Below are 22135 nucleotides of genomic sequence, written 5' to 3' on the forward strand. Positions count from 1 at the left end.
CAGAAGGAAGTGACTTGATAAATCCAAAGTGCTGAAAGGAAAACACCTACAACCAAGAATACTCAATCTAGCAAGGTTAACGTTCAGAACTGAAGGAGAGAGAAAGAGTTTCTCAAACAAAAGCTAGAGTTCACCACCACTAAACTGTCCTTGAAATATTAAAAGGATCTCCTTAAGCAAGGGAAAAAAAAAGCCAAAATTAAAAGAAAAATGTGAAGAAAAAAATTTCACAAGTAAAAGCAAATATACAATAAAGGGAATAGATCACTCACTTATAAAGCTAGCATGAAGCTTAAAAGACAAAAGCAGTAAAACCAATTATAGTAAAGCAGTAAAACCAGTATAACAGTAAAAAGCAGTATAACCAATTATCTAAAAATTAGTTAAAGGACTTAGAAAAAAATTGTAAAATATGACAAAGAACATGGAGGGGGGCATAAAAATGTAGTGGTTTTAGAATGTGTTCCAACTTAAGTGACCATCAACTTACTAGAAACTGCTATATACACAGAATGTTATATATGAACCTCACAGTAAACACAAACCAAAACCTATAATAGATACACAAAAAAGAGAAAAGAATCCAAGCATAACACTAAAAAATGTCATCAATTACAAGGAAAGAAAAGAAAAGGAACAGAAGAACAAAAACAAGCAAAAAACTAACAAGATAGGAATAAGTACATACCTACCAATAACTACTTTCAATGTAAATGGTCTAAATGCTCCAATCAAAAGACAGGGTGAACTAGAAGTCTAGCCACAGCAATCAAGCAACAAAAAGAAATAAAAGGCAACCAAACTGGTAACAATGAAGTAAAACTTTCACTATTTGCAGATGAGTTGATACCATATATAGAAAACCTGAAAGACTGCCCCAAAAAACTGCTAGAACTGATAAATGAATTCAGTAAAGTTGCAGGATGCAAAGTCAATGTAAAGAAATTATACACCAATAATGAAGTAGCAGAAAGGGAAATTAAGGAAACCCATCTGCAAAACTCTAGGAATCAAAGAGATGAAAGACCTGTATTGTGAAAACTACAAAACACTGATAAAAGAAATTGAAGACAACACAAAGAAATGGAAATATATTCCATGCTCATTGACTGGAAGAACAAATATTGTTAAAATACTCACACTATTTTCATTCATAACAAAGCAATCTACACATTTAATGCAATCTCAATCAAAACACCAATAGCATTTTTTTACAAAACTGGAACAAACAATCCAAAATTCTGTATGGAACCACAAGAGACCCTGAATAGCCAAAGCCATCTGAAAAAAGAAAAACAAAGCTGGAGGTGTTACTATTCCAGATTTCAAGTTGTACTACAAAACTGTACTGATGAACACGGTAGGATACTGGCACAAAAAGAGACACATAAGGCACCTGAGTGGCTCAGTGGGTTAAGTCTCTGCATTTGATCTCAGGGTTCTGGGACTGAGACCTGCATCGGGCTCTCTGCTCAGCGGGGAGCCTGCCTCTCTGCCTACTTGTGATCTCTCTGTCAAATAAATGAATAAAATCTTTAAAAAAAAAAAAAAAAAAAGACACACAGACCAATGGAACACAGCAGAAAACCCAGAAATGAACCCAGAATTATATGGTCAAAACCAGAAAAAAAGACAATCTCTTCTACAAATGGTGTTGGGAAAACTGAACAGCTACATGTAGAAGAATGAAACTGGACCACTTTCTTATGCCACACAAAAATAAATTCAAAATGTATTAAAGACATAAATGTTAAAACCTAATACCATAAAAATCTAGAAAACACCAGCAGTAACTTCTTTGACAATGGCCATAGCAACTTCTTTCTAGATAGGTCTCCTGAGGCAAGAGAAACAAAAGCAAAAATAAACTACTGGGACTACATCAAAATAAGATGCTTCTGCTTAGCAAAGGAAAAAACAAAACTAAAAGGAAACCTACTGAATGGGAGATAGTTGCAAATGATCTACCTGATAAAGGACTAGTATCCAAAATATATAAAGAATTCATAAAACTTAACACCCAAAAAACCAATAATCCAATTAAAAAATGGGCTGAAAACATGAACAGGCATTTTTCCAAAGAAGACATCCAGATGGCCAACAGACACATGAGAAGATGCTCAACATCACTCATCATCAGGGAAATGCACGTCAAAACGACAATGAGGTATCACCCCACACCTGTGAGAATGGCTAAAATCGACAACAAAAGAAACAACAGGTGTTGGTGTGGAGAAAAAGGAACCCTTGTCCATTGCTGGAAGGAATGCAAACTCGCGCAGCTACTCTGGAAAATAGTGTGGTGATTCCTCAGAAAGTTAAAGATAGAGCTTCCCTACCATCCAGCAACTGCACTACTGGGTATTTACCAAAGGAATACAAGAACACTAATTTAAAGGGATACATACACCCTTATGTTTATAGCAGCATTATTTATAACAGTTAAGATATGGAAGTAGCTCTGTGTCCATGGGCTGATGGATGGATAAAGATGTGGCATCTATAACGGAATATTATTCAGCCATAAAATGAAATCTTGTTATTTGCAACAATATGGATGGAGCTGGAGCATACAATCCTAATAGAAACAGGTCAGAGAAAGACAACATATGATTTCACTCATGTGGAATTTATGAAGCAAAACAAGCAAAGGAAAAAAAAAAGAGACAAATTAAGAAAAAGACTTAATTAGAGAGAACAAACTGATGGTTACCAGAGGGGAGATGGGGGTGGTGAAGGAAGTGATAGGGATTAAGGAGTGCACTTGTGATGAGCATAGGGTGACGGGTGATGTATATAAGTGTTTAATGACTATTCCATACACCTGAAACCAATGTAACACTTTATGATAGGAATTAAAATAAAAACTTAAAAAAAAAAAAAAAAAGACATACGACGACTGAATGGATAAAATAACAAGACCCAGCTATATGCTGACAGCAAGACTCACTTCAAACCTATAGACATATACAGACTGAAATTGAAGGGGTGGAAAAAAAGATACTCTATGCAGATGGAAGCCCCCCACCCCCCAAAAAAAGAAATACGTAGGTATTACTTCTCAGGGTAGCAATACTTCTTTCACATGAAATATGCTTCAAAACACTGTAACAAGAGCCAAAACAAGGCACTACATAATGATAAAGGCACTACATAATGATAAATGATCCAACAAAAGAACACAACAATTATAAATATCTATGTACCCAACACAGGAACACCCAAATACATAAGGCAAATACTAACAGACACAAATACAGAAATTGATAGTAATAGGGGCAATTGGGTGGCTCAATGGGTTAAGCCTCTGCCTTCGGCTCAGGTCATGATCTCAGGGTCCTGGGATTAAGCCCCAAATCAGGCTCTCTGCTCAGCAGGGAGCCTGCTTCCCCTAACACCACCACCTGCCTCTCTGCCTACTTGTGATCTCTCTCTGTCAAATAAATAAAATCTTAAATTGATAGTAATACAAAATAGGGGACCTTAACAACCCACTTACATCAATGGATAGATCATCTAGACAAAATCAATATGGAAGGAGTAGCTTTAGATAACTTATCAGATGCATATACACAGAATATTCCATCCAAAAAGAGCAGAATACACAATCTTTTCAAGTGCATATAAAACGCTCTCCAGAACAAATCACATTTGAGGCCATAAAACAAATCTCAATAAATTTAGTAAGACTGAAATCATATCAAGGATCTTTTCCAACTACATGGTATGAAACTAGAAATCAATTACAAAACAAAACAAAACAAAACAAAACTGGAAAAACCATAAACATGTGAAGGCTAAACAACCTGCTACTAAAATACAACAAAACAACAACAATATACAACAACAAAACCAAAGAGGAAATAAAAAAAATACCTTGAGACAAATGAAAATGGAAACACAATGTTCCAAAAATGTTTGGGACACAGCAAAAGCAGTTCCAAGAGGGAAGTTCTAACAGGCATACCTCAAAAAAAAAAAAAAAACAACAAAAATTTCAAGTAATCTAACTTTACACCTAAGCATGAGAAAAGATGACAAGCAAAACCTAAAGTTAACAGAAATAAGAAAGTAATAAAAATCAGAGTAAAAAGAAATGAAATAGGAACTGATAAAAACAATAGAATAATCAACAAAACCAAGAGCTGGTTCTTTGAAAAGATAAACAAAATTGATAAAACACACAGCCAGAAAAGAAAAAGAGACAGAACTCAAGTAAGTAAAACCAAAAATGAAAGAGAAGTAACAACTGATACCACAGAAATACAAAGGATTACAACAGATTACTATAAAAAGTTATAAGACAACAAATTAGACAACCTTCATGCTGGGCACTGGAGCCTGCTTAAGATTCTCTCTTTCTCTCCCTCTGCTCCCTCACCCCTGCTTGCTCTCATGTTCTCTAAAACAACAACAAAACTCACACAAAACAAAACCAGACAGATCAATGGAACTGGATATAGACCCAAGAAATAGACTAACACTTACATGGTCAACCTATGACAAAGGAGAAAACCATATACAATGGGGAAGACAGTCTCTTCAATAAATGGTGTTGGAAAAACTGGACAGTTACATTCCAAAGAATGAAAATGGTCCACTTTCTTACACCATACACAAAAATAAATTCAAAATGGATTAAAGAACTACATATGAGACATGAAGCCATAAAACTCCTAAAAGAAAACATAAGCAGTTATCTTTTGGACATTGGCCTCAGCAACATTTCTATGGATCTGTCTCCTCAGGCAAGGTAAACAAAAGCAAAAATGAACTATTGGGACTACACCAAATTAAAAAGCTTTGCATAGCAAAGGAAACCACGAACAAAATAAAAAGGCAACCAAGTGAATATGAGAAGAGATTTATTTGCAAGTGATACATTTGATAAGGGGTTCGTATCCAAAATAAAAACTTATACAACACTAAAAAAAATATCCAATTAAAAAATGGGCAGAGGAACAGAACATTTTTTTCAAAGAAGACATACAAATGGCCAACTGACCCATGAAAAGATGCTCAGCATCACTCACCATCAGGGAAATGGAAGTCAAAAGTACAATGAGATACCACCTTATACCAGTCAGAATGGCTAGTATCAAAAAGACAAGGAAAAACCAGTGTTGCCAAGGATGTACAGAAAAGACAACCCTTGTGCACTGCTGGTGGGAATATAATCTGGAGCAACCACTGTGAAAAATAGTATGAAGGTATATCAAAAAATTAAAATGAGAAATACCCAATGATCCCGCAGTACCAGTACTGGGTAGCAATCTTAGTACCCAGCAATAGTTGAATGGATAAAGAAAAAATGGCATATATATGTATTATACAAACACGCACACACACATGATGGAAAATTACTTGGTCAAGAAAAGAATGAGATCTTGCCATCAGTGACAACTAGAGGGTATAATCATATATGAAATATGTCAGAAAAGACAAATACCGTATCATTTCACTTACATGCAGATCTAAAAAACAAAATGAACAAAAAACAGAAACAGGTTCAAAAATATAAAGAACAAACTGGTAGAGGAGATGGAGTTAAAGGAATGGGCGGTATTAGGTAGAGGGTATTCAGAGGTACAAACTTCCAGTTACAAAATAAATCAGACACAGACAAAGTACATTACAAGGAATACTGTCAATAATGTAACAACACTGTATGGTGACAAGTGGTAACTATACTTATCTTGATGAACATTTCATAAAGTATATAACTGTCAAATCCCTGTGCTATACACCTGAAACGAATATAAAATTGTATGTCAACTAAACTCCAATAATAAAAAAAATTTAACTCATGCTTTCAGTTCATGTTACTGGTTTCAATTTTCATCAGCTACTGTATTTCTAATGGAAGCAAATGCAGGCTCCACAGCAGCACTTGAAAAACCAAAGTTATAGTACTTACCACATTAAAGTTGATATGAGAAGACCAACGCCTACACAATCTATGAAAACAACCCAAAGGAGCAGCTTTATCGTCTCAAAAAATCCCATGTCCAGGACAAAGCCAAATCCTATAGTGGACACTGAAAGAAAGATTTGCATGATAAATCTAGGTTCTGCTAGGTTCTGGAGATATGAGCGGGGCAAATCCCTGCCCTCCAGATGCCCACATGTGTAATGGAGGAGACAGTCATGTAAACAAAACCCCAAAGATGTGTTATATGTATACAGAATTGAGAAAAGCAGACTACCCTGAAACACAGAATGGCTACTGAACTAACTGTAGATGTCCCTGTCTGTGGCTCCCCAGGGGAGTCCCAACATTTAAAAGACCACTAGTTCTGAATAGGCACTCACATACTTAAGTCCAGGGAAAGGTGAAAAAAATCTTACACATTTACACTGTAAAGGTGGTTAGGACTCTCTCACTACAGTATTGGAGAATTTAAAAGTAGTTTCTCAAGTTCACATCAGTACTTTCAGAACTCACTCTAGATTTGCCTGTGAAATGCAATCTCCCATCCCGATAGGAATTTAGTATCAACTTACTTATTTAGTATCAACTTACTTATCATAGCATTTAAAACACACAGTTACTCTGTCCTCTGCTTTTCAAAGATCTGGGGGGAAAATTTACTCTGGCATCTGCTTGGGACCTTCAGAACTAGAAAGAATATAACATTCTTTCCTGTGAGATATTTGAGGCTTCAGAAAGGAAGGAACAGCTTCAAATATCCCAAATTCTGACCCGCAATTCTGCAAATGACAAGTACAATCTAAAACACTCAGTTTGGGGTGCCTGGGTGGCTCAGTCAGTTAATCTTCGGCTTGGGGTCCTGGGATCAAGCCCTGCATGGGGCTCCCTGCTCAGCATGGAACTTGTTCTCCTTCTCCCTCTGCCCTTCCCCCTACTTGTGCACACTCACGCTCACTCGCGCTCTCTCTCAAATAAAAAAATAAAATCTTCTAAAACCATTCTTCAACTCTACTGTAAAACTAACACTTACCACAGAGCCAAATACTTAACAGGACCAAGAAAGCAGGGTCATCTCTGGCCCACTGATCCTTTGTCTGCTTTCGATAATGAAAATTTCTGTAAACTCTCTGTGGGGAAGTAAATAGGTAGAGCATCTGCCATGCAGCAAACTCAAAGTCCATCTGTCGAAAACGAAAAAGTCTTCTCAGGTATTTGTAGCGTTTTGCTCCAGCTGTGTGTCTTGCTGCATCCCTGGAGTTCAACACTCCGTTCCCCTGCACTGGGGAATTCACTGAAATACTTGGTAACATCTTCCTAGATGGAAGAAAAAAAAAATTTCTTTTACAAGTAATCTTGAGAAACTATTGGCTACCAACAACCCTCTTGTGAGATATTTAGGAGGGAGGTCATCTTACCTTTCTGCCACAATCCTTGGTAAGAGGGGTCAAAAACTAATGAAGGTGGTTCTGAGGCTTATTTGGGGGCTCAAGAACTGCCCACTGCACTTCAAGCAAGGGGAGCACCACAACCTTCTGAACCTTCATAGCGCTCCTACCGGGTCCCTAAGTTTCCCACACTTCACTTCTCTCCTCAGGCAGCCCACCCAGGTAGTTACTGTTAAGCAGGAGGGAGGGGGGAGGCAGCACGGGTCAGGGGAAGGGAAGCAGAGAGAGACGGGAAAGGGGAAGGAGGGAGAGAGAAAGAAAATCACTAGGAGGTAAAGTGACTCCTTCATGAGCACGGAGATGGCTACGGAGCCAAAATCCCCTGCTCTTAATCAAGTCGTTAGGAGAATCCGTTTTAAAAATCCATTAGAAACAATGTTACCAACGAGGTAAAATAAAAGGTCTGTTCACACAGGTCCATCAGTGCAAGACCATCAAAAAACTCCTTCACTGGAATGGGATATAAAAACAAAACTCGAGGCCATGGCGTTTTACTCCCTGAATAGTTCAGCAGAGGGAATGGCGGCGTGGGAGTCCGGTGGAATCAATCTGCAGCCCCGTGAGAGCAGGCTCACGAACCCGCAGCCCACGTCCCCGCTCCACACCCTCTACCTCCCAGGCCTCCCTGCCGCCAAGCAGCGCCTCTCCGAGCCCAGAGGCTCCTCGTCTACCCCGGGCTGCGGGTGAGGTTGCCATATTTAGCAAATAAAGACACAGGTCGCCCAGTTACATTCGAATCTCCGATACAGGTGTAATTTTTAGTAGAAGCACGTCCGAAACACTGTGTCGGACGTTGTCCGTAGTCTACGTGAAATTCAAGTGTAACTGGGCGTCCTTGATTTACCCGCAACCCTACCGCCCGCCGAGCAGACGGACCCGGCTACGGTCACTCCAGGGCCGTGGGCTTTGTCGGACTGTGAGGGGCGGGAGAAAAAGGCGCCGGGCGAGCCCAAGCCGCGCACGGACGGAGCGGTCCTCAGGTCTCACCTGAAGCCCCGCTGAGGCCTCCAAGGGACCCAAGCTAGCCCACCACCGCCGCCCAGCAGCCAAGCCCAGCAGCCGCCGGGCCAACTTCCCTTCCCGCAACGTAGCCAGTACTGGGGACGTGACACGTCCCGTGCGCCCACTTCCGCCGCGCGCGCGGCCTCTCGGTCCCGTAGTGTTCCGGGACCCGCCGGAAGTTGTTGCTGCCGACTTCCGGTTCCTTCCATCCGAGCCCCAGCAGGGTGACAGTCGTTGTGGCCCGAAGCCGGCCTCGGCAGCTGGGGCGGCAGGCGCAGCCATGCCCCAGTATTACGAGGACAAGCCGAAGGGCGGCGCGTGCGCGGGTGTGAAGGAGGACCTGGGCGCATGTCTACTGCAGTCGGACTGTGTGCTCAAGGTAGCGCAGCCGGGCACCCACGGCGATGAGACGCCCTGGGGAGATGATGAGATGAGAACCGGGGAAGCAGGGCCCGGCCGACGTGTCCGGCTCAGCTTACGGTGGCTCTCAGGAGACGTAGATCAAGGCTTCAATTTAGGGAACTTGGGAAAATCTGCGGGGGGAGATTCAGCTGTGATAAATTGGACACAACTTAAATTGTGTTAAATTGGACCTTCCCTTTGGGTTTTTGTAAAGATAAACCATTTCAGTTCAAGAAACATTTATTAAATGTTGCTTTCTACTCTGCTAGGTTCTGGGGATAAAAAGGAGAGTAAGGCCGGTTTCTTGCATGCTAGAAAATGAGAATCTAACGGGGAATTACATCAACCCGGTACACTGTATTGACTAGTAGTTTCTCATTTCTCCGTTCAGTTGTGGTTGGATATTTACTATATTTACTTTCTCTTGATTAGAATGTCTGAGTTGAAGTTATATACATTCTTGGATAAGTTGTAAACGAAGCAGTTCCATTTTTCTACTGTTTTGTCTCTTGGTTCCCCTACGCTCTCCCCTCACTACAACCACGTCTTCTCAATCTGAGTGCAGATTGAGTGGCAAGCAATAAGGTTCAAAGTTGCCTGGGGATCTGGGTTCTAGCTTAGCGTCCAACTGAAACGCACGTGCCTTTTCCAATTACCAAGGCCTGATGGGAGGGCAATCAGTTGTGTGCAATTATTTTTTTGCGCCTGGAGATGTAATTTCAGAAGTTTGCTCTTACTTTGAAGGAAAGACAACTAGCCAATATGGACATGCATCGTAAAGCTTTATCAGTGTTTCTACTGATTCATGATTTACATTTGGTTCACTGATTGTAGCAGTCAGCCAGACGGGCTGCCCCATTTGTTATAAAATTTGAGTTGTTATGAATTTAAGAGGTTCTCTAGTCTCTCACACACAGATGAGGAAACTGAGGTGCCTTGTCTTCCTACCTCCCTGTACAGGGCTGTTTCCAATCTGCTGCTTCACTAGTGCAAGTATTCAGTCAGCTCTTAGTAATGCCTGGTGAGTGGCAGGCATGATGCCAGGCCTTGGTGATACCAAGAGGAGTCAGTTACAGTCACTATCCTACATGAGCTCAGTCTGATGGGAAAGACAGATATGCAAGGGGCTAAATTCCTGCAGTACAGGCTGTGTGAGCATTTATTAAATATTTAATGATTAGACTTAGGCACAAAATGCTGTGGGAGCCCAATGGAGAGCAACTTATTTGCTTGGAAATTTGGAAACTTCTCACAGAGCAGGGGGGCATTTGATCTAAGTCTTAAATGTTGAGTAGTAGGTTGTCATGTAAGAGTAGAGAATGTGGTGGTTGAGGGGAGAGGCTGGAAGAACAGCATGGGCAAGTCAGGGAGATGTGACCAGAAGCTAGCGCCCTATTGGGCCAGGGGGATAGGGAATGTGACAGAAGGCTTGAGAAGAAGGTTGTCGTGTGTAATAGCCCTTGTGTATTAGAGTGAGGGCCCTGGTTTCTCCTGACATTCAACATCAGGAAGGCCCTGGAGATAAGTAATCAAGAGAATAAAGTACACAGTGGGACTGAGGAAAGAAACTCTAGAAATGGAGGAGGATACTGAGAGCAAGCAGGATACCGAGTTGCTTTGTTATATATAAATAAATAATAATAAATACTGAAAATAATAACTATAAAATAAATATACATAACATAAATGTAATAAATATCAAAAATAATAAAAATTAAAAATAAATAATTATTTAGCACACATTTAAGTGCCACGCTCTACTTGGGGACACACAGATGATTGGGATACATTCCCTCCTGCATGGAAATTAGATCTCTGGAAAGCTAGAAAACTAGGCAAAATAATGATTAGGACACATGGCACAGACTTTGCTTTACCCAGTTGAGTGTGTGACCTAATTGATTTTGGTCACATAGGAGAACATGATATTTATAAAAAGTACCTTAAGTGGGAGTGTGTTTAAGTTGTGTTAAATTCACCCTGACTTTAGAGGGCAGTACTGAGGCAAAATACTGAGTTTTGCAGATCTGGAACAATATTCCATCTTCTCAGATGGTGTCACTGGCATCTACAGCCTACCACTCCCCTCCTAGAGACTCTGAAGACCACTGGACATACAGGTCTGTGTCTGCTCTGTATGAAGAAATTAATCTGATCTTTTGGCAGATGGATGCTGTAGTCTCTCCTTGCGAGTCTTTAACCCACCGGAAAAGCTGCTCAGCCGCACTCTAGGGAGGAATTCAATACAGGTGCTGCAATGGAAATAGTGAAGAACTAGTAGTTCTTCTATAGTAGTAGAAGAACTAGTAGTTCTTCCTACTATAGTAGGACCTCAGGGAAACTCAGGGTAATGATAAGGATGTCTACCGTAGTGGGGCTAGAGAGAAGCAAGAAACAAGCAAATTCAAAAGTTAGCTCTTGGATAGACTTCTTAGGATTTTATAACTCCTGGAAGATCAAAAAGATTGAAACCATGTCCAAGGAACCTCAGTCACAGGTTATCTCCTTTGTGCTTCATTAGCAAGCTCCCAGATCTTCTGACTTCATCAGAATTACCTGGAGATGGGGGCAGAGAGCTTGAAAGTATAGGTTCCAGTACCCCACCCCCACCCCCATAAAAGTATCCCATGTTTATTCTTGGGCATGGTCATGTTTAGGAATCACTGATCTTGACCTCAGAAGGCAAATAAGCCCGGGAGTGTATTGGTTGGGGTATAGGTTCAGGTACCTATTACAGAAACCCAAAATAACATTGCCTTAAACAAGATAGAAAATTTCCTATTTTGCTCTTGTGCGTGCCTACAAGTAGGGCCTGGGCAGCTCCTCTTGGCCTTCCATAGACCCAGACACTGTTGATCTTGTGGTTTTAGGTGCGGTGATGGGAGACAGGATATTATTTTCACACTCCTGATTCAAGATTGCCTATGACATAGTGGTGTGAAGTGAGGAAGGGGGGCAGCCAGTTGCCTTTGAGGACCAACCCCAAGGTTTTACATTTCAGTTCCTTTGGCTGGAACTTAGTCATAGGACCACACCTCGCTGCAAGGGTGGCTGGGAAATCTAGCCCAGCCATATGCCCCACTTGAAAGGAAGAGTTAAAGGTTAAGGGACAGCTGGCAGTCTGCCATTTGGTATAAAGGTGAAGGAGGATGAGTTAACCTCTCTCTCTCAGATTTGGTATTTGTAGATGGATCTTCCCACAGGCAGGTGGCGGTATGGCTTAAAAGCTTATGAAAAAGACGGCATCTTAGATACAGTTTGGGGAAACATCACTTTTATAGTTCTCGTCTTTTGTATAGTTTTATTCACTCTTACCTGTTCTCACATCATTCATGTGGGCAACACAAATCCCCTCAGCATGTCATGACAGACATTGGGGGAGGAACATAGTGCAGGGAAGCTTGCTACTCTGTTTTGATTTGCTTTTGAGATTCACTTTAATGGTAGGGGACCATTAAAATCAAGAACCTAAGCAGGCAGACTGGAAAGTGGCAAGATTCCAGGGGGTCAGGAATGCCACAGATGTGGTTCCTGGAGCGTTTTTCACAGTTAAAAACTAGAAGTGGGACTGGCACTTGCAAAATAAAGGTTTGGAGGAGTGGGTGCAGAGGTGGGGTTGAGGTGTCAGAATCTGCTTGAAGGGAAATCCCCTGTTGATGAAAAGCAGGTGAAATTGGGGTTACATTTTTCCTGGTGCATGAATGCACCAGATGTCTCTATTTAAGTATTGTAGGTTCCTTGTTAACATTTGGTATTCAGTACCACACTAAAAATGTTCTGATTTTAGGGCACCTAATTCTGGCTGGTGAGCTTTTAAAATTAACACTGAACAGGGTCATTTTTATTCTCAGGCAAAATTGCCTTACTCATTTTACACTGAAACTCACCTTGAGTAGGAAGGTTTCATTATTTTCATTTATACTGTCAGACACTGCATAAGGCTGTTTATAAGTAGTATGTATTTTATTTCTTTAATGAAAATAATAATGTTAAGGTTTTGATTCTTTTTCCTTCACAAATTGCGTATCATAGTTTGGTGTCATTAAACCCCAGGTAATTCAGAACACTTACGTTCAGACTTCTTTTTCCAGATGTTGTTTTATGTATTTGCATTCCTGGGAACTAGACCCCTTTAGCAACTGCCCCTGTCCCCAACAGACTGTGGCACTCTGCTCTGTGATGTGCCCACACTGCCAGGCAGCATTTGCACACATACACCTTCTTTGCTACCTGGTTTTTTAAAAGGCTGGTCTAGGCAGGACAAAATAACAATTAAAGTAGAGGCACCTGGGTGGCTCAGTGGGTTAAAGCCTCTGCCTTCAGCTCGGGTCATGATCCCAGGGTCCTGGGATTGAGTCCCACATCAGACTCTCGGCTCCGCAGGGAGCCTGTTTCCTCCTCTCTCTCTCTGCCTGCCTCTCTGCCTATTTGTGATCTCTGTCTGTCAAATAAATAAATAAAATCTTAAAAAAAAAAAAAAAAAAGCAAAAGTCCTGTCTAGGCAGGAGTATCTAGGATTTATTTTTTTTAACCTCCCTTTAACTGATGTGAGACCAGTCTGAGTTGTTTTTTTTTTTTTTTTTTTAAATAAGTTAGGGGTTTGTGTATAGGTAACTTAGCAGGATAGGACATCCAAAAAGAAATTTTGCTACAATTCAGTTTTAATCTTGCCTCTCTGAATCATGAAATATATTATTTGTAGATGCTTCCAAGCTCCAACATACTGCTATTGTGTTACTTTATATATACAGCAGTGTATTTGTTCAAAATATTTTAAGATCATTTTTATTCCATATTTACCTTGAAAAAAAATACTAAATTTTAGCTCTTAACTAGTTTTGCAATTGTTAGTCAAGTCTAATTTTTAAGTCATAGTTTAAAAAGTCCTATTACTTAAGAATCAGAAATAAGCGTTTCTCCTGTGTTCTTGTAGCAGTATTCTACCATGATGGCAGAAAGGGAATGGCTTAGTCCATTTTTCTTCTTAACCTCCTTTTGAACTTCCCCTGTTTAAGGAGGCGTTCATTCCACATCAGTCCCAGGGAGATCTTCTCTCGCAAATAATATGTAAATTCTGCTATTTCCCTTTCCTCTTCTAGTTCCATTAGGTTGTGCTTCTCACACTAGAGAACTTGGCTATATGGTGTGTTGGGGTGGGAAAATGCAGGGATGTGTTGGAGGTAAAATAGTTTGCATTAAAAGGACATAACTGGAGGCTTTAAAGCCACTTGATAGAACCTTCCAGAATAAACCGTTTCCCATTACAGCAGGCCTGGTTTCTCATATGCACATGCCTGTGTACACATATGCATGCTCTCTCTCCTTCTTTGACACATAATGTTCACCTATAATTTACTTAAATTTTTTTTCAAAAAACACTGCTTCCAAAAGAATAGTGATTTTGTGCTTTGTGAGGAAATTCGCCAGGTATTTATACTGTTTTCTGTATCCTAGGAAGGAAAATCCCCTCTACAGTGTCTGAAGGAAGGAAACTGCAAAGCTCTGAAATACTCATTTTTTGAATGCAAAAGATCAATGGTAAGAGGTTAAAGCTTTCGAAAAGGTTATGCTAAAAATTAGCTATATGTAATTAAATATGGAATGACCTAGTAATTATAGATAGGATTACAGTGAGATCATGCAGAAAAAAGGATTTAGATAATATTATTTACCTGTAACTTCTACTTTGACACTGGAAAGAGCTGTCTAGGGAACTTCTGAGCAGATTAATAGATTCCTCCAGCCTTTGTCCAAGACTCATTCACTATTAGTCCTCCAAGATGGAAACCTGCCTTATTTACTGATTTTAAAACCCTCCACCTAGCCAACCACTCTTAAAAGAGGCTGCACTGTGAGGTTTAGGTCAAAGACCATGCAATCATCCTATGAGTAGGTACTTTAAAGATTATTAATCCCTAGACAGTTAAGTGTTATTTAATATTTAAAAACTTCAAATACATTTGAGTATTAACCCAAACAAAACTTAAAAGTTAAGTTTGCTAGAACAACAGGTATCAGGTATAGTTCAGAGAAAGAAAATAAATGTAATTTGGACCCTACTTGAAAAGAAAATCCTTACTGGGACCTTAAATGGAACTTTTCTTTTTAATGCCATCTTTATTATTTTTTTTTTCCCTTGGTAGCTGACATCTGCCCTTTTGACTGTGCTGGAAAACTGGTTTACTTCAGTCATGTAGTGAGAGCCCCTTACCAAAGCTGTGTTTAATTATGTTGTACAAAAATTGATTTAATTATACATTTATTTTCAGTTGGATACCAGATCCAGATTCCGAGGAAGAAAAGGATATTGATGCTAGTGTGCTGAAACCAAAATGAAAACATCAAGCTTTCTCTGGTCACTTACAACAGAGAAGCCCAAAAAGGAGACAGACTTTTTGCTACATCTGGTGGGATGGACCAGTTTTTCCCTCCATGAACACTGGAGAAAATGGGAGAGTTCTGTTTTTGACTATGTATAAACTAAATGATTCTTTTGCTCTGAGTTACTTATGGAAGAAAAACTTAATTGAACAGCTATGAGCTGGGAGCATCCTACTGTATTTTGAGAATTGTTAGCTCAAAAAGTGAAAAGATTGTAATTTTCCAACTTGACTCTTCAACAAAATGACACAATTGTACATCCTTTGTGAGTATTACGAAGGCCACTGATGGGACTATGAAAATTGGTAATATGCAGTCTTGGGAGACAATTCTACTAGGAAAGTTTAGGAGAAAGCTTTCTTTTACTCAATCTGTACTGTTTAGTTCTAAAATAAATTGTGTTTGATTCCTTGTAGAAGAAATGCTTCATTTACACAGATTCACTAGAGTAACAACCTCAAAGCCTGACTATTAACATCATGTAATAGACATAGCTGGATGCATAGCTCTGATTATGTTGCCGGGGCTCTTGGCCTCCATCTTGTGACTGTTTTTCTCTATTTCTGGCTTCCGTTTTGGCCTGGTCCTCTCTCTACATAATGGGAAAGAGTCCAGGCAGCCAAAAGCACACATCCTTAAGATCTGTGATTCAAAAAGAAGAGAGCTAACCTTTTCTAGGGTCCACTAATCAAATCCTACAAAAGGACTCTTACCTTACCTGAACTACCTGCTCTCGAACTAGACCAGTCCTATGGAAAAAGGGGTAAGGTCCCATGATGTCCAGGCTTGGGTCTTAGGCACTGTAATGGGTATCCCCCAAGAGAATTGCAATGGATGTCTCTGGTGGGCTTTACCCCAAAAGGAAAGGATTCAGAGCAAACTGAAATAATAGATGTCCATAGACAAAGCAGGAGTGAAAACCAGGAAATGATTGAAAAAGTTTAGAATCACAGTAACTTTACTCTGATCACTTAATATAGTCAAGAGTCAAATATGAATCCAAGTTTCACCTCTCTTTTCAGTATTGAAGAATAATGAAGACGCTACGCTGCTTCCTACAGGCATGGTTATTTGGACAAGCAGTCAAGGTGTTCTGTAGCTCAGCTGCTTGTTTAAAGGTTCACCTAAAGTGAGAATTGCACACCAGTCCTTGTGGCAGAGTGTCACTGGGGTTTCTTTGTGTGGTATAGGTGTACTGCTTCTCACTTGGAAAAGGAAAGTAATGGGTTCTTCCTTCCCCACACCCCCCCTTTCAGTAACTCCTGTATACCTATTTAAGTGCTCCAACTTTTTTTTTTTATTTTTTATAAACATATATTTTTATCCCCAGAGGTACAGGTCTGAATTGCCAGGTTTACACACTTCACAGCACTCACCATAGCACATTACCCTCCCCAATGTCCATAACCCCACCCCCCTTCTCCCAACCCCCCTCCCCTCAGCAACCCTCAGTTTGTTTTGTGAGATTAAGAGTCACTTATGGTTTGTCTCCCTCCCAATCCCATCTTGTTTCATTTATTCTTCTCCTACCCCCTTAACCCCCCATGTTGCATCTCTACTTCCTCATATCAGGGAGATCATATGATAGTTGTCTTTCTCCGCTTGACTTATTTCGCTAAGCATGATACCCTCTAGTTCCATGCACGTTGTCGCAAATGGCAAGACTTCATTTCTTTTGATGGCTGCATAGTATTCCATTGTGTGTACATACCACATCTTCTTTATCCATTCATCTGTTGATGGACATCTAGGTTCTTTCCATAGTTTGGCTATTGTGGACATTGCTGCTATAAACATTCGGGTGCATGTGCCCCTTCGGATCACTACATTTGTATCTTTAGGGTAAATACCCAGTAGTGCAATTGCTTGGTCATAGGGTAGTTCTATTTTCAACATTTTGAGGAACCTCCATGCTGTTTTCCAGAGTGGCTGCACCAGCTTGCATTCCCACCAACAGTGGAGGAGGGTTCCCCTTTCTCCGCATCCTCGCCAGCATCTGTCATTTCCTGACTTGTTGATTTTAGCCATTCTGACTGGTGTGAGGTGATATCTCATTGTAGTTTTGATTTGTATTTCCCTGATGCCGAGTGATATGGTAAGTGCTCCAACTTTTAGTGAAAGAACTTTAATAAGATTTTCTAAAATAACTTTATCGAACCATCAGTTTTTAATAATAGCTTTATTGCGAACTTCATTTGGAGAAATTCACATTCCATAAATTCACACTTAAAGCATACAATTCAGTTTTGCTTCTTTTTGTATAGTCACAAGTTTGTGCAACTATCACCAGTATCTAATTCCAGAACATTCTCAAGAGAAGCCCCATATCCATAAGCAGTTACTCCCCCCATTCCCTCTTTCCCCCCAGTTCCCAGCAACCATTAATACACTTTGTGTATATGCACATTTGCACAGTTTGGACATGTCATAAAAATGGGATTATATGTGGCCTTTTGTGACTGGCTTCTTTTACTTACTGTGTTTTCAAGGTTCATACATATGTAGGATCTGTCCATTCTTTTTAATGCTGATTACTAATTCCACAGTATAGATAAACCATGTTTTATGTAAACATTCATTAGTTGAGGGACTTCGAATTATTTGCACTTTTAGGCTATTAAGAATAATTCTATGATCATTTGTGAGCAATTTTGCACAGATACGTTTCATTTCTCCAGAGTGTATATACCTAACAGTGGCATAACAATTCCCAAGTTTAACATTTTGATGAATTGCCTAACTTTTCTGCAGCGACCACACCGTTTTACATTCCCACCAGCAACAAGAGGATTTCAATTGGTCCACATCAGCAACAGTTGTTTTTCATCTATTTGATTATAAACATTCTATTCGGTGTGACCTGGTATCCGATTAGGATTTTTTTTTTAATATTTTTTTTAAAAGATTTTATTTATTTATTTGACAGAGAGAAATCACAAGTAGATGGAGAGGCAGGCAGAGAGAGAGAGAGAGAGAGAGAGAGAGGGAAGCAGGCTCCCTGCCAAGCAGAGAGCCCGATGTGGGACTCGATCCCAGGACCCTGAGATCATGACCTGAGCTGAAGGCAGCGGCTTAACCCACTGAGCCACCCAGGCGCCCCCCCCCCCCCCCGCTTAGGATTTTGATTGGCACTTCCCTAATGGCTACTGAAGCTGAGCATATTTTCATGTGCTTACTGGCTTTCTGTGTATCTTCGGAGAAATGTCTGGTCAAGTCCTTTGTCCATTTTTCAAATGAGTTACTTGTCTTTTTATTATTGTGTTATAAGAAGTCTTTATATATATAGTGTATACAAGTTCCTTAAAGACAAATGATTGGCAGATGTTCTCTCCCAAAGGTGATCTGTCTTCCCTCTCTTGATGCTGTCTTTTGAAGCACAATTATTTTGATGAATTCCAATTTACCTCTTTTTCCTTCTGGTATATCTAAGAAAACCACTGCCTAATCCAAACTTACAAAAATTTATTCCTGTTTTCATCAAAAAACTTTATAGTTTTAACTTACATATAGGTCTGTGATCCACTTTGAAATTTCCGATACCTTTATCAGTAACTATATATTTTAAATTTTATTTGTGGTAAAATTACATAATGTAAAGCATACACTCTTAAGCATTTTTAAGTATACAGTTCAGTTATGTTAAGTACGTTACCTTGTTACACAGCCAGTCTCGAGCTCATTCACCTTGCAAAACTGAAACTGTACAGCCATTAAACAACTCCCCATTACCCAACCCCTGGCAATACTGATGTTAAGCATAATTTCATTTATTTGTTGGCCTTTGTAAACCTTCTTTGGAGAAGCGGCTATTCAAGTTCTTTGCCCCTTATAAAATAGGGCTTTCTGTTGTGGGGTTCTAGGAGTTCTGTGTATAACCTAGATATTAACCCCTTAGCAGAGATGATCTGCAGGTATTTTCTCTCATTTGTTTTTACTATGTTGATTGTGTTCACCATGTTGATGCAGTTTTAAATTCTGATGTAGTCTAGTGTATCTGTTTCTACTTTTGTTGCCTGTCCTTTTGGTGCCATATCCAACAAATCATTGCCCAATCCAGTGAAGTTCTTCCCCTAAATTTTCTTCTGGGAATTGTACAGTTTTGGTTCTTACTTTTAAATCTTTGATCATGTTTGAGATGATTTTGCATATAGGGGAAGGGAAGGGTCCAATTTCATTCTTTTGCATGGGGATATCCAGTTTTCCCAACACCATTTGTTGAAAAGACTGCCCTTTGCTCATTGAATGGTCTTTGCATTCTTGTTGAAAATCACATGACCACATATACTAGGGTTTTCTTCTTTTTCATTGCTCTATATGTCTGTCTTTATGTTCGTGCCACACTGTTTTGATTACTGTAGCTTTGTAATGAGTTGGAAATCAGGAAGTATACAACCTCCAACTTTTTTTTTTTTTTAATGGTTTTCACTATTCCTGGCCCCTTGAGATTCCAGATCAATTTTAAGATGTATTTCTGTGACTCCACAAAAGACACCAGTGGAATTTTGATAGGGAGCACACTGAATCTGTAAAGGACTTTGGACAGTATTGGCATCTTAACAATAAAAAATCTTCCAATCCATTCTCATGGACGTCTTTCCATTTATTGGTGTTTTCTTTCTGCAACATTTTGTAATTTTTTCGCCTCCTTGATTGGGTTAATTCCAAGTATCTTTTTCTTTTTTATATTACTGTAAATGGAGTTGTATTCTTAATTCTTTTTAGATTACTTATTGAACAATGATAGGTTAATATTTAATTTTATCATTAAATATAACAGACATATAGAAAAGTGAACAGAATGTATACTGTTAACAAATAACTAGAGAGTAAATTATCATGTCACTACCATCCAGATCAAGAGAGGACACTGTGTGAACCTGCTGTTAATACTGGGCTTTCCTCAAAGACCCCGCTGCTTACGCTGGAAAGAAAAATCACTGTCCTGTGTTTGCCACACTCTGCTGCTCTTAAGTTTGCTTTCTCCTTTGAGCCTGTCAGATTTGGCTCCTTGTCATTGTTTAGAAGGATGGATTATATAGGAAAACAAGTACAACACAGTCTAGTGGTGAAAGAGGAAAAATTTCAATTGAACACCCCCCCCCCAAAAAAAACAGTTATCTTTTCATTCAGTAAAAATTTTTGAGTGACAGGCATTACATGTGCCACTGTGAACACAAAATAACATGCTAGATGAAGTAGAAACATATAAAAGTGCAATAGAACAGTTCCACTCACAATGGAATGAGGAAGTTTTGTTTTTTGGTTTGTATTTTTTTTTTTTTTTTTTAAGAGACCAACTCATTCTGTGGAGAGAAACCACCACAGATGGCAGGACTGAGATGGGCCTTAAAGGAGCAATGAGAAGGCTGAGGGCTGGTGGTCTGGATCTAAGGTAACAGGACACAGACCATGACTGTGAGTAGGAGGTGAAATTATGAGTTAGGTTGAAGGGGTAATGAAGAGATACAGATCTTAGTAGCTCACGGGATGGGGAAGGGAGGGGAGATGACCACCACTGGGTGGAAGGTGGGGTCATTTATCAGAGGATGGCTCAGCCAGCTTGGAGAGAAAGCATGACTTTGCTGTCACTATGCTGTGAGACCCCAAAGTAGACACTCAAGTAGAATGACTAGGAGATGGCCAGATGTGCAGATGGATATGGACCTACAGAGAGTCTGGAGTGGACCTAGAGACTTGGGAGTCATTAGCAAATAAGTGGCAATTTACTCCATAGGAATGATTCAGACTGTTCAGGAAGAGCATTTGAAATGAGACAGAGGAAAGTTACAGACAGAACCCTGGGGAACACCATAATGTTAGTGGCGGGTGGAGGACAACCAGCAGAGAGAGTGAGGCCAGGGAAGCCAAGGGAGAGGTGAGCGGCAAGGGGGAAGTAGTGAAGTACTGTCTTTCTAAAGTCATCTCTCTGATATCGACATTGTCTTCCTACATGTGGAATCATAAGCAATGTTTCCTATCCCCTCTAATCTGTCCCAGCTTTTTTGGTCATTAAATTATACAACAGAGAGTGAAAATACCACAGAGGTCTACATTTGAATTCAGATGTGCCTGGACTGGCCAGAAAGGCCCACCGGGAGCCTGATGCAGGAAGGAATCATCACAAGGATAGCACTGAGGCATGAAAGGGGTCCAAGGGAGGATCTGAAATGTGGATATTCTAATCCTATGATCTCAGGAATCTGTCATAGCTTGGGGAGTAACAGCTGTAATAAAAATAAGACAAGGTTACTTCCCACTTGCCAGATCTTAGCAATAGGGAGGCTTTCTTCACAAGGCGGCACAGGCTAGTGCGGGCCCTCATTGAGCACACTGTACCACATCCACTTCATGGACAAGGAACTGGGTGCCTTGTCCCCCTCAGTGGGGAAGCCAGGACCTGATTTCAGGACAAGCACCAAAACGAAAAAGACAAGCATATTTAATTACATAAGAGCTTTCTACTCCCCACTATAAACAAAACCAAAGACAAGTGATGAGTTCTGAAAAACCACAACTTAACAACAGAGGAGTTAATCTGTCAAATAAATAAATAAAATCTTTGAAACAAAATAGGTGGTAGCTTAATTTTCTGGGAGCACTTTGGTAACACTAAAAATTCAAAAATGTTTAAAATTTTAAATTATCTTTTAATTGTAAATATCTGCTGCCAGGAATTCATCTAAGGGCAATCACTGGGCACATAAAAAGGTACTAAGGTACAAGATGCAGTTCTGGTTATAACGAACAATCAAACCATTAATGGAACTACTGTTTTATAGGAAATCACACAACAGATGACCAGGCAACCCAGAGAATTCATGATCCGTATTTATGGATGTGGGAAGGGAAAAACAGCTAACACTTGTGAACACTTAATGCCAAAGCACCTCACAACCGCCTTACAAAGAATGTACCAGTATCGTGTCCATGCTTCACACACGAGCAAACAGAGGCTCTGAGAGGGCAAGCAACA

General features: G+C 39.9%; 2 protein-coding genes across 3 annotated transcripts in view; one reads left to right on the forward strand and one right to left on the reverse strand.

Moving 5' to 3' along the window:
• The window catches only part of UNC50 (unc-50 inner nuclear membrane RNA binding protein), a 21147-nt gene extending 12628 nt beyond the window's left edge, over positions 1 to 8519 (reverse strand). Inside the window, exons 1-4 of one of the 2 annotated variants that reach the window (XM_059406158.1) lie at positions 8365 to 8455; positions 7348 to 7546; positions 6963 to 7246; positions 5918 to 6038 (exon numbers count right to left, since the gene is read on the reverse strand). In XM_059406158.1, the coding sequence (XP_059262141.1) occupies positions 5918 to 6038; positions 6963 to 7242 (401 nt within the window). In that variant the 5' untranslated portion in view covers positions 7243 to 7246; positions 7348 to 7546; positions 8365 to 8455. Of the gene's footprint in view, positions 1 to 5917; positions 6039 to 6962; positions 7247 to 7347; positions 7547 to 8364 lie in introns of both variants that reach the window. The other variant, XM_059406157.1, reaches the window with a different exon arrangement.
• A 56-nt stretch (positions 8520 to 8575) lies between these two features.
• On the forward strand, positions 8576 to 15584 carry LOC132021581 (cytochrome c oxidase assembly factor 5). Its single transcript, XM_059406160.1, has 3 exons — positions 8576 to 8758; positions 14236 to 14319; positions 15051 to 15584. The coding sequence occupies exons 1-3, from the start codon at positions 8660 to 8662 to the stop codon at positions 15090 to 15092; spliced, it is 225 nt and encodes a 74-aa protein (XP_059262143.1). The 5' UTR covers positions 8576 to 8659; the 3' UTR covers positions 15093 to 15584.
• The last annotated feature ends 6551 nt before the right edge of the window (positions 15585 to 22135 follow it).

The sequence above is a fragment of the Mustela nigripes genome, chromosome 7 (genome assembly GCF_022355385.1).
Source record: "Mustela nigripes isolate SB6536 chromosome 7, MUSNIG.SB6536, whole genome shotgun sequence".
NCBI lineage: Eukaryota > Metazoa > Chordata > Mammalia > Carnivora > Mustelidae > Mustela > Mustela nigripes.